The sequence below is a fragment of the Melanaphis sacchari genome, unplaced genomic scaffold (genome assembly GCF_002803265.2).
Source record: "Melanaphis sacchari strain LSU unplaced genomic scaffold, SCAv2.0 Contig271_pilon_pilon, whole genome shotgun sequence".
Taxonomy (NCBI): Eukaryota; Metazoa; Arthropoda; class Insecta; order Hemiptera; family Aphididae; genus Melanaphis; species Melanaphis sacchari.
The window spans coordinates 1-12,811 of NW_020271144.1; the positions used below are offsets into that span (position 1 = coordinate 1).

General features: G+C 27.9%; 3 protein-coding genes across 4 annotated transcripts; 2 read left to right on the forward strand and 1 right to left on the reverse strand.

Annotated features, from left to right (window-relative positions):
* Positions 1–1,656: 1,656 nt before the first annotated feature.
* LOC112595372 (protein BRICK1) lies at positions 1,657–4,499 on the forward strand. 2 transcript variants are annotated; one of them, XM_025340534.1, is made up of 4 exons: positions 1,657–2,189; positions 2,277–2,462; positions 4,200–4,282; positions 4,347–4,499. In XM_025340534.1, exons 2-4 carry the CDS (start codon positions 2,345–2,347, stop codon positions 4,371–4,373), a joined length of 228 nt encoding a protein of 75 aa, XP_025196319.1. In that variant the 5' UTR covers positions 1,657–2,189; positions 2,277–2,344; the 3' UTR covers positions 4,374–4,499. The 2 variants fall into 2 exon arrangements, with proteins under 2 accessions (XP_025196319.1, XP_025196318.1); XM_025340533.1 differs by having other exon boundaries at positions 1,661–2,462; positions 4,347–4,498.
* LOC112595371 (probable tubulin polyglutamylase TTLL1) lies at positions 2,480–3,957 on the forward strand. Its single transcript, XM_025340532.1, has one exon. It carries the CDS (start codon positions 2,710–2,712, stop codon positions 3,925–3,927), a length of 1,218 nt encoding a protein of 405 aa, XP_025196317.1. The 5' UTR covers positions 2,480–2,709; the 3' UTR covers positions 3,928–3,957.
* A 3,692-nt stretch (positions 4,500–8,191) lies between the features above and the next one.
* LOC112595369 (SHC-transforming protein 1) lies at positions 8,192–12,795 on the reverse strand. Its single transcript, XM_025340529.1, has 9 exons — positions 12,518–12,795; positions 12,308–12,434; positions 12,141–12,211; positions 12,012–12,072; positions 11,728–11,901; positions 11,372–11,657; positions 11,156–11,299; positions 10,945–11,054; positions 8,192–8,713 (listed from the first exon to the last, which is right to left on the reverse strand). The coding sequence occupies exons 2-9, from the start codon at positions 12,404–12,406 to the stop codon at positions 8,471–8,473; spliced, it is 1,188 nt and encodes a 395-aa protein (XP_025196314.1). The 5' UTR covers positions 12,407–12,434; positions 12,518–12,795; the 3' UTR covers positions 8,192–8,470.
* Positions 12,796–12,811: the final 16 nt, after the last annotated feature.

A 12,811-nucleotide genomic window follows, 5' to 3' on the forward strand; every position in this document is an offset into this window, starting at 1 on the left:
CAAAACGCTGGCCGATAGTAGCCAGTGACACAAACGAATCGTACAATTTTGGAGGATGTCGAATACAGGATCAAACACTCGGACCTTACGAGATACCAAAACTCTATCGGAGTTTGTGGCCATAGCCTGTAGAAGTGCTCACGCACAATCGTTATTACGTCCGTGGGCAGTGTAACAGTTACTTACCACCGACGACGACCAGTTTGTATTCAGTCATTATTTAATTCAAATCGGCGTTCGGTGTTGTCGTCGTCGTCTGGTCAATCAACGGCTCGGCAAAACAAAGGGCGCTCTTGTACGGCGTTATGGTCGGTGGTCACTGGTCCCGTGCGGTGCAACACCGGTCGACGGCGGCGGCGACGGCGTTCGGCTTTACGACGGCGTCGACTTGGACCGCGGAGGCGACGACGATAATAACGGGTAACGATAATATCGCGGAAAAATACGCGAAACACACCCCGACCGTAATATTCACCGATTAGCGAAGACGGAAAAAAAGGTGTTTTGGTTTTTTCCTTCTTTCTTTTCTTTTTTTTTTTTTTTTATTATTATTCTCTAAAAGGGGCGTGACATTTATTTATTTATTTTTTGTTTACAGCACAGCCATCTTTTGTACGGCGCACGCAGCCTGTCCAACTGTCCGCTATGTACGTTCCTCGGCGCGCGCGTCGCAGTCGTCGTCGTCGTCGTCGTCCGTCGTAACTCGTTACTCGCACTTCGTAGTCTTCGTCATTGATAACGTAATGTCATAATCATAAAATATATTATAAAAAAAAATATCGTCGTGCAATGGGTATCCGCTGTTCGATGAACACCGGTAGCCGTTAGACCGCAGCAGCAGTAGTAATAATTGTAGCCGATCCGTTTTCAGGTTTATAATAATTATTGTATTGTTTGGTATTCCTTATCCGGACGGACGTAGTATCCTCGGAGAAAACCGAAAACGTAAAATTTGAAAAAAATCACGACGACTTTTATTCAACTGCGATTACGAATTGCAAGCCCGCATAAATAGTTTCTACAATCTACTTTGTAGCCCCGCTCGATACGTGACTACGCGATGTGGTCATTGGAAACAATGGAAACTGGCAACTTGTTGTCATATTATGTCTTTCTTTTAATTCGTGATATTTATTTATATGATATTAAATTATTAACGATATAAATGCAATTTACGATATTATCGTACTCGCCACTGTGTAATGGAAATCGGTAATTTCGACGGTACGGATGGTGGTAATCGAACAAAATCCGTGAAGAACGTTTGCGATCATACTTGATTGCCGTTCGTGTCACACTGGCGACTGGTGAGTGGCGACGAAGTTTCGTAGAGTGATAACACCAAAACACAATAGATAATATTGCGCCGATAACGTATTTTTCTCCCCCGCCGACGACAATGACTCAAATATTCGGTGATAACTCATCGGGCGTTGATCTGTAGAGCATTATTATTTAAGTCAGAATTAATTCTAAAATTCCACCAAACATTTGTACCGAAAATGTTTCGTCCAAATGTTTTGTAGGAAAAGTGATTGATAGAAAAACCTATTGAATGATGACGTTTTATTGGAATAAATTTTATTTGAAATATGACTGATGAAATAAATATCTATTTATCCTTTATTTACACCATTAAATCACTAAGATGGATATTATCTTAGTTCGTGATTTACATTATTTATATGATGACAAAATAGATTTAAAAAAATATTATATTTGGTGATTTGGTCATAAACTCATTATTTACACCACGACTAAACAGATACTATAACTATATTGTGAGATTAACTGATTTACACCACACTATATATAATTCTATATGGCCTCAGTCGTTGATAAATGATAATGTGATAAACAAGGACGTAGTATTTTTTTTCATATTGCACACCGCACTATAGATAAAGAAAATGTCCTTTATCAATGCACTACGCACACGGCTTAAAGTTTAAACCCGCCCATTCACCACCAGGGCCCACTGGCTAACATTGTCCACTACCGAAACATTAGATTACAGATTACTAGATTAGCCTAAAGCCTAACACGTACAAGGCGCAAGTGTCAAGTACTATATTGTACCGTAATTGCGGATCTGTTCGGCGTTATCCTTATTCGAGATATTCGTTCGACCGACTTTACTATCCACTACAATAACTATGATAATATAAATAATATAATCACTAACATCAGTAAGTTGTTCTATTTTCTCGATTCACTTTCCACGACTCCACAGTCGGCGAATAAATAGGTATTATTAAACACTATTCACTAAACAGTTGTTACTCGTCAGTCGGCGACTGCTGTTTATTCAATACATTTTGTCGTTCACTTATATCCCGTAGCCATGGGAGGACCTAAAGAAGGCGTTCAAAAACAAATACAACAAGACTGGGCAAACCGTGAATACATTGAGGTGATCACTGGCAGCATAAAAAAAATTACAGATTTTCTCAATTCATTTGGTAAGCACGTAATATTATTTTGATAAACAGTGTTCTGTATCCATCTTAACATATCACTCTTTATTCTATAATTTAATCATACTTGAATAAGAGCTAAAGTATTTAAGTAGAGTTTTTGTTACCATGGACACATCTATTTATAACATAATGTTTGATCTATGATCTATCTACTTTTATAAGTTTTTAACCTGTAATCTTCTAGTTTTTAATTAAACCTTTTCCTCAACACTAGTTTTTTATCATCATAATGAAAATAACATATTGTACAGATGTCGACAGGTCAGTTGTATTAAGTAATTTTGAGAAAAGAGGCTGGATACATGTTGGCCCTGATGATGATTGGAATTTTTATTGGGCTGGTATACAAACATGTCGTAGTTTATTTAGTATTGATAGTGGCTATAGAATGCATGACAACCAAATGATCAATCATTTCCCTAATCATTATGAACTCAGTCGTAAAGATATGTTGATTAAAAATATTAAACGTTATAGACGTGAGCTCGAAAGAGAGGGAAGTCCATTAGCCAAGCGTTTGGATGGAAAATACTTATACTTAGATTTTATTCCAGTTACATTTGTGCTACCAGCAGATTATAATTTGTTTGTAGAAGAATACCGTAAAGTTGGCCCAAGTACATGGATTATGAAACCAGTCGGAAAATCTCAAGGAACAGGAATATTCCTCATTAATAAATTATCAAAATTGAAGAAATGGTCTAGAGAAGGCAAAAATAATAATTTCAATACATCTACCATAAAAGAATCATATGTTATATCTAAATACATTGATAATCCACTACTTATCGATGGTAAAAAGTTTGATCTTCGTTTATATGTTTTGGTCACGTCTTTTCGTCCACTAAAAGCATACTTGTTTAAATCGGGCTTTTGTCGATTTTGTACTGTCAAATACAATACAAGTGTTGCTGATATAGAAAACTTATTAATCCATTTGACTAATGTCTCCTTACAAAAACAAGCTGATGAATATAACAGTATACATGGCGGTAAATTAAGCATTCAAAATTTGAGACTATTTCTGGAAAGCACTAGAGGAAAAACTGTAACTGAAGCACTTTTTGATAATATTGTTTGGTTGATTGTTCATTCTTTAAAGTCAGTGAGTTATATAATGGCTAATGATAGACATTGTTTTGAATGTTATGGATATGATATTATAATTGATGATAATTTAAAACCCTGGCTAATTGAAGTAAATGCATCTCCTTCACTAACTTCTACTACAGCAAATGACCGTATACTGAAGTATAAATTGATTGACAATATGTTAAGTGTAGTCTTACCACCTAGTGGAATTCCTGATGTACGTTGGAATAAATGTCCATCTCGAGAGGCAATGGGAAATTTTGAACTATTAATTGATGAAGAGTTAGCAGCAAGAGATAAACCTGGACCTTCAACTAAAATTGATCTAAAGGATAGATTAAAACGAAAAACCTAGATATTAAAAAATTAATTTGTGCATGAAATAAATAATGTATAATTAATTTCAAAATTAAACATCTTATTTTTAAATATAACAATAACTATACTAAATATAATATTTAATGTTGATCGGGATCTGATAAGTTTATTAGTAATTTTATAATTTTAAGTATCAAGATGCTTATTCCATGTGTAATATGTTTGTAAATTAATCATAAATAAATGTTACCAAAAAATTATTTTTGTAGAATATATATTCATTGATTTTTTTTTTTTATATATATATAGATATGTCGTGTCGATCCAGATTAGCTATTTTAAATGAAAAATTAACCACACTAGAAAGAAGAATTGAATATTTAGAAGCAAGGGTAAATAATTTTATATTTATATTAATGTATAATTAAGTTATTAAAAAAATATTTTATCTTTTAGGTCACTAAAGGAGAAACTCTTTCATGATTCATTGCCTTCGAATAAATTGGAAATACTTGTAAACTATATTTAAATTTTCCAAAGTAGTGTAATTTTACTAGTCTTAAGTAATTTATATTTTTTAATCATATCAAATGTATTTTATATATTTATAATATTGTATAATTTAAAATGTTTAACTTTTAATTATTAGGACATTGTTTTTGGTCTATGTTTTATTATCTCTTTGATGAATTAATTATATTTAACTGTAATTTGTTCATAGAGAAAATTTTTTTTATGAAATTAAATAATACATTTTTAATTTATTTAAAACAATTATACCAAATTTATTTTATGACTAAGAAGAAGGATTTAAATTCACAAACTATGACACATATTTTTTATTTTTATGCATCAAAGCACAATAAATATATATCCAAAATATCAAAACCCACAAATAATGAAAATATACATCAATATTAATCAAAGGGCTGAAGTTGTATATTATTATTTACATTTTAAGAGTTCTGAACAACCTTACAACCCTACAATCTTTATATTATTGATATATCCCATTCTAATCTCACCAATATAACTGCTTCAGATATTGCCTATATAAGTTCTTCTAGCCTATGTATTAACATTGCTCTATTAATAATATTAAAACTCATTTAAGTTAACTATAAATCTGATTCAAGCAGAGAGAATACAAATAAATCAACACACTTAAGTGGTTACTGCATAATATCCCAAAGTCAGTCTCTCAATAATGTATTCAATAATAAAATAATCCTTATATTATAAGTTATAATATTACTAATATAATTTACTTATAATTTTTAACTCGATTAATTATCAAGAAATTTATCTCAATTAAAAAGATGAAAATATAACATCTATTAACTTCAATCCTATCAATCAATTAACGTACTATTAACTTAAAATTCTCTCTCTCTCACCTGCTTCCATTCACTCAAAAAATTTCATTCCAATATAATAAACAATTTATTATATTACTTTTTAATCACATGAACTGAATAATTACAAATACGTCCAAAAAAAAAAATAAATAAACGTATATCTAACAAAAATTCAAATTGATGAAGTGTCCCTGAACACCCTATCCAGTTTTTTTACTTCAATTTCACAAATATTTTTTAATTTTGTTAATAATTAGTTAAATTTAAAAAAATATATGTATAAAACAATAATATATACTATAATTTAATTTCAATTAATGTGATTCTACCTTTAAATTTCACTCATAGTTATTGTTTTAAGTATTCCAAACAATGCATTCTTACAAGAACTTTAGTATTCATAAATATAATATATACATATATATTACATGTTTAACAACTATTTCATTTTTTTATTTTTGGTTTAGATAAACTATTTAACTATACATATATGTTTGATATTTCAAAATTGCATAAAAAATTTACATTTGCAATTTTCTGTTTACCAAGTTAAATCAATAACTTATTGTCAGTTAGATAATATTTCAGCATATTAATAAAATATAGATTTAATACGTATCACAGTGTTTTCGTCTAATTAATATTCAACTACATCGATGACAATAAATACTTACATAAAATAATATTAAGAACCTATTATACTTCTATTTAACATACGTTTGAAAATCAATAAAATTTGCATATTTTTTCAAAAATTGACAAAATATGAATTTTAAATTTTCAAACATATTTCAAATTTCTGGCTTGGTTTGCTACAAACTGACATATACGTCTCTTCTACAACTTTCAAGCTTTAGTGATCACTAATCATAATAACTGCAAAACTCAAATACTTCTCTTGAATTATTTATAAGTACTGTTCCATGACACAACCAGTTACAGGGTATTTTGATCATTCTATGGTTAAACAATTAAACTACTTGTGGCTTGGTGTGGCACGTTGGCTGCTGCCAGTCACGGAATTCAACTGGGAGTAAGTAACAGCCACAGTTACTAGTTCCAGGATGGGTGACCACCCGGGTTCGTAGTGGTTAAAAACCTTGCCACACATACATGTGTTTGCTATCAACCGTAACAACCATAACAATCTTAAAAACAACCTACCTGTACCAACCTTACCTCTACCCACAGTTCATTATCCTTACAACAGCTAATGGCTCTAGTCGCTGGGCTTAAGTTCAGTGACTTTTATTTTTATTTTTAAATAATAATAAAATAAAAAAATTGCTTCATAGTTTTATTTACAAATCATAAATTAATATTTATTTTATAAAAATATCGGCACATGGCAGATGTTATGGAGGTCGAGTTAAATTTGAACTTAATTGTTTTCATGCTTTTAAATTACAAAAAGCCATGATAATAGGTTAAACCCGTATTTATTTTAATTCTGTTTTCAAATCAATATTTGCAAAATATGGATATTATTTTTTAACATATTCTTAAAAATGCAAATTGTTACACTCGTAGCATTCGTGTTTGGATAAAAATGTATTAATATCACTCAACAACATTGACAGATAGGTATTAAGATGGTTCTAAAATTTGATATAAATACCTTATAATTAGTGGTCAACATTAAAAAATTATAAGACATTTAATAATAATTAAAAATAAGTAGCATGGATAAAATATAGGTATATTAAAGCTGTATAAGTTAAAGAAAAGTTACAAAATAAAACTTAATATAATATAACAAAATGTGTTGTAGAAATTATGACACTAGGAAAACTATAACTATATAAAAAAAAAAAAAAACAAATGATAAATTATAACAGGAATAATTGTTGATTAATTAAACAAAATATTGGTACTTTATATAATTTTGAGTATAAATTATATTAATATTTACAACAAAAATAATATATATATTGTATTATTCATTGAATTTGTCCTGTATATTTCATGTATAATAATGTACATACTTTAATTAATTTTTATGTGTTAATCACAAAATGATAATATAATAACACAAAAATATTATGATGAATATAATATAATAAATTAATAATGATAATGAATAAGTTTATATAAATATAGATAGCTCGCGTTTGTATTAAAAATCATCATTTTCTTTAATATTCAATTTAGATATTTACTATTCAATATAAATCATTAAATTGTTCTTTTAACTGTGGTTGAACAAATTTTAAACATAAATTTTAATTAGCCTTATTTCAATAAATATATTTTACATCTACATTGTTACAAATTTATCACACTTTGTCAAATGATACAAAAAAGTAGGGTTAAATTTGCAAACCTAGTTGATTTCTATATTTACTTGGCAGTTCATACCTACAACTAATTAGGAGTAATTTTAATCAAACTGAGTATTTTTATTCTTGTTTATTGAACTGTCTATAAAAATGAAAAAGTCAAACTTTTGTAATTGATTTATTTTACTCTGATAGATAGGTATTAAAATACAAAAAAAAAAAAAAATGAGTTACATCTATAAAATTATAACTAATTGGTAACAAAATAAAATATTTAGTTTTTCTTAATTCAATTTAAATGAATAAATCATATAAATGTATTAAATATATACTGATATCCACAGAAAAGATTAAACTCACTATCTTCAAAAATAATATTCTAATGTATGACTAATGTATTAACAATGATCTATTAGGCTTATATGTATGTATAAATACCATTCCTGAGTCATTACTCCTTAAAAATTATATGAATTATGAATTTGTATGCATACAAATATGTTCAATTGAAGAAAAATTAATACGAGTATTAAGGTATAATTATAAGTTAAAATAATAAATATATTCATCATACCAGTGGTTTGTAAAAAAATCTAAGTTTATAATACTATTGACATATCATACACATTTTTAAAACGTCAACACATCTTAACATAATATACAGTATTTATGTTAAGAAAGGTAGGTATGTGAATTGGTAAACATTACATTATCATAAAATTTAACTTTATGACATTTAATAATTAATAATTTAAATAGGTAAATAAAAACTGAAAAACTCCACTGGTTGATGCATACAAATCAATGAGTATGAATGCTATTGTCAACATCATTATACTATTCAATGTATAAATAAATATATTTATATATTAGTATTTAAACATTCAAATATTCATATTAATGTTTGTTTGGTAATTGGAATGGATTAAATTAAATAAAGCTATTAAAATCTAGTTCGTGGTACTGGATATCTTAAAATGAGAGCACTTTCAGCTGACATAATGGGCAATTTGTTTTCACTATGGTAGTTTACCAAATGACTGACACTTTCAAACATACGATCTTTAGTTCTAACTGCGCCTTCTGGATCAATTAAAAGTAAGTGTTTCTTAACATCTCCTTGAAGACCAGTTAATACATATTGTCCAGGAGATCCTTGTGATTCTCTTACTAGAAAATCACCATCCTATATAAACAAACACAGTTTATACATTTTTTCAATAAATATTTGTCATGCATTTATTTGAAATAATTTATCTCTTGATAAACTATTTGCAACTATATACATTTTTATTTTATTTCAGCATTAATTTTCAGTTTATATTAATAAATTATGATACAATAGATACAATGTCTGATAGGTATATGTTTCTCGTTATGCTAGGATATAATAATTAATAAAAATTAAAAAATCATCTTTATTATTTTTATTAATTAAGAATTAAAAAACTTAAAGAGCATTTAAAATATGACAGATTAATATGCTAAATAAAAATGCTTGAGTATATCATTTATCTGTTATTTTTGTCTTTGTTAAAAATGTAATAGTTATAATATATGTTTGTGTAAATATTTTACTTAATTGTTCTTTCTTTAACAATATTATTAAAGAATACAGATCAAATAAAATTTATAAATTTTACATAATAAAATCAAGTGTTTTTTTTTTTTTTTTGAAAATTACAAATCAATATATAATTGTACTGATTTTTTTTTTTACTTTTAAATGAGATTTAAATTCTATACCTCCAAGGCAGAATAAGTAAATGTGATACAGAAATTTCTGCATATAAATTATTAGACCAACTATAGTTCACAATAAATTATACACAAAATGTTTTAAGTTTGAGGAAAACAGCCACTTATTAGTAAATTTTCATTTGATTGTTATTACTTTTATTTTTAATTAGTTGACAAGTAGGTCACGATACCATTTTTGTTTTAGCCGTTTTGGAAGGTTGTCAAGAATTATGGAAGTAACAAGATTTGCTTATTTGTACACTAACAGAATTTTTAATGGATAGTATGGTTAGAGATAGAGGGTGGGGCATTTAATAATTTGTGTAATGTAATGTTTTGAAAATTTTGTATTTTATTTATAATGAACTTTTTCACATAACCCCAGAGCTACAGGCTATTTTCCCAAATAGGATTTAATAGTGATTTATAGATGAACTGTTTAGTATTAATCTGTATATATTTATTATTATTGATGTAACTTTTTAAAAGGTGTACTTGTTAATTTAAAATTAATCTTTTGGATTTAATATGCTAGGCTCAAGTGAGTCTTTTATCAAGAGTAAGGCTAAGATATCTAATACTCAGAGCACTTGGAATTAAAAAGTTAGACGTCCGGGCAAGGGGCGAGTCTGAGAGAGAATATAGTACCTATGGATACTGGATAGATTTAGATTAGTTTATTTTAAACATCCTGTTGGAGAACCAATTTTCAATAAGAATGAGTTGAAATTGGAGATTTTATAAGGCTAAAAGTAAGGTTTGAGTGAATAGATAAAAATACGGTCTTGTTATTCTCATAATTGGTGACCAGTATGTTGGATGCAGTTGGTTGATTAAAAACATAAATATTGCAAAGGATAGGGAAAAAAATACCACCTTAAGAGACATCAGCAGATATGTTGGCTAATGGAGAAAATGCATCATCGAAATAAATTTTGAAATGATTATCAGAGGTAGGATTTTATAATAAGGAAGTAGGTGGATTGAAGAAACTTTTTTAATTTGTAAATGAAACCTTCATACCAAACCCTGCCAAAGATCATAGAAATATCAAGAAATACACCTGTATAGTATAGTTTTTTTTTTTAGTAAGATGTAGAATTAATAACTCTATGAAATAGTTGTATAATTTAATGTGCAGTACAAAATCTTAATTGAGAATTAAGAAGAATGAAATTGAGTAGAATTTTCCAGAATTTTTGAAAAAAAATAAAAGTAAACTTATAGAACAAAAGAAGGGTATCAAATCAGGAAGTTTATTAGGTTTGAGGACTAGAATGATGGTAGATATTTTCAACAGAATTGGGAAATATGATAGTTTTAAAACTGAATTAAAACATGAGATTGGTGAACAATAACTTTTTTAGGTAAGTATCTTACTATGTCGGCTGTAATATCCCGGGGATTTCTTGAAGGAGTATTTCTTGATGATAAATTTTATATCAATAAATTGATTTAATTATTTTATTTACTTAAAATAGCACATAACTTCCAGAGATATCAAAGTAAAAAAAAATTGTTTATAAAACATGGAATGGTACTAGCATAAAAAATTTTAAACTTAATAAAAGAATATTTTAGTATTAATAAACAAAAAAAAGGTTGCTGATAATTGAGAAATATCTATAATAAAATCAGATTTATTTTTGAGTATATTATATATTATATCCTACTTACATGTTTTAGTAATGCTTCAGCATGCTGTCTAGTAATGCTACCATGAAACCAAATCTCATCTTGTAATTTTGGTGCCATTACTGGAAGAGGTTCATGATCCACAAAAGGTTCTAAAATATTTTATTCAAATACATACAAATATAAAATGGTACATTGATTATCTTATACATATTATTTGCTTTTAAAAGATTATAATTATAATATAACGTACGCATATCAAATACATCACGAGGTTGTGAGTTGTGGTTTTTATTTCCAACTACAAAATCATTAACATAGTTATGAGCAGGATGTGGTACAGGTGGTGGAGGTGCTTCACAATTCAGATCTATTAGGTTATTCGAGACTAGTCTTTCTAAAATTATAATTTATTCAGTGTTATTAGTTACTTTAAGAAAATAATTATTAATTTATTTAATGTATTAACCTCTACTACGATGATCATGATATGAAGGAAGAGGTGGTACAGGTGGTGGACCAGTTTCTGGAGGAGATTTTCCTGGTAAATCATTATAATATTCTCGCTCATCACGTGTGCTTGAGCTTAGAACTGGTGCAGGTTTTGTTAAAAATTGTTTAAAACGTAAATCAAAGGCTTGGCCAATAGTTGTAATAACATCTTGTGCTAACTCGCCTTCTCCACATTCCAACACATAACATGCACGCCAGTCTTTTATGTCTTTTGCTACAAATGCAACAAAGTCTATTGTGTCCTAAAATAAACCATATCAAAAGAAGAATATTTAATACATAGAAGATTATTTAAAATTTAATTATTCTTACAGCATCGCCTCCAGATGCAAATGATATCCTAGGCATATCATGTGTAGAAATTACTGCATGTGAATCCCTAAGTTTTAATGTCAAACACGTGCTAGATATAGACAAGGTAACATTTGATCCTGCATGATCCATAATTGAATGATCACCAATAAGTCTTAAAATTTTTTTATCCACCTATAAAATATAAAATGTTTAAAATACTGAAGATAGTATTATAAATTAAATTAAACCCTTTTTTTCATTAATCACTTTCATATACTAAGAAATAAAATAATTTAATTTACTTTTCGTTTTTTGTCGGCAGTTTTAAGTCCAGCTGCTTCACAAACTTTATTTATACATTCCCTAAAAAAAAAAAAATAATTACCATTAAAAATTAATTATTTTAAAATTTAAATAATATTCTAACTTACTTGGCTACTAAAAATCGTGTATCGAAATCCAAACTTTTCATAGATGTCAGTACTTCCAAACAACCAATATACTAAAAATTTAAAAGACAATATTTTAATAATACTTCCAATTAATAAACGATCATACAGTTGCATGAAAATGTTAAATTAATAAAGTCAATAATTACTCGAACTTCATAACAAACACTACTTCTCGTAATAACATTGTCTGGATGTAACCAACCTCTAGCTGGTTTGTTCATGAAACTTCCCCATGAATCTGGCATTTTAACTGATACGATTAATAACGTACTTCTGAAATTGTTTATTAAAACGATGTAAATATTGGTAACAAATTTTACACTATTTTAATCAATAATATGTTTAAATACAATTACCTATCAATGAAATAATATTATTAAACAAAGATTGAATACCAATTGATTTCCATAATCACAATAAACACTTCAACAATCGCAGTAATAACTAAAATTGAGTCCAAACATTCTTTCGTGAAACAAAGAAACTAATGTTTAAAATATGCAATTTTTCTTACGAAAACTTTTATTAAAGTACTTACTGGGCACTAAAACAAGTTACTACCTACAACTACTCAATACAATTGTCAACATCTGGAACAATATTTAGTGGAAAGAGTAATATTTCATTCATAACTGATTATAATTTTCTTA

Coding starts and splice junctions, on each gene's coding strand:
- LOC112595372 (XM_025340534.1), top strand. CDS start 2,345: ATGGGAGGACCTAAAGAAGGCGTTCAAAAACAAATACAACAAGACTGG. Junction 2,463..4,199: donor AGATTTTCTCAATTCATTTG/GTAAGCACGTAA, acceptor ATATATATATAG/ATATGTCGTGTCGATCCAGA. Junction 4,283..4,346: donor TTGAATATTTAGAAGCAAGG/GTAAATAATTTT, acceptor TTTATCTTTTAG/GTCACTAAAGGAGAAACTCT.
- LOC112595371 (XM_025340532.1), top strand. CDS start 2,710: ATGAAAATAACATATTGTACAGATGTCGACAGGTCAGTTGTATTAAGT.
- LOC112595369 (XM_025340529.1), bottom strand. CDS start 12,406: ATGCCAGATTCATGGGGAAGTTTCATGAACAAACCAGCTAGAGGTTGG. Junction 11,902..12,011: donor CTGCCGACAAAAAACGAAAA/GTAAATTAAATT, acceptor TATATTTTATAG/GTGGATAAAAAAATTTTAAG. Junction 11,658..11,727: donor TTGCATCTGGAGGCGATGCT/GTAAGAATAATT, acceptor GGTTTATTTTAG/GACACAATAGACTTTGTTGC.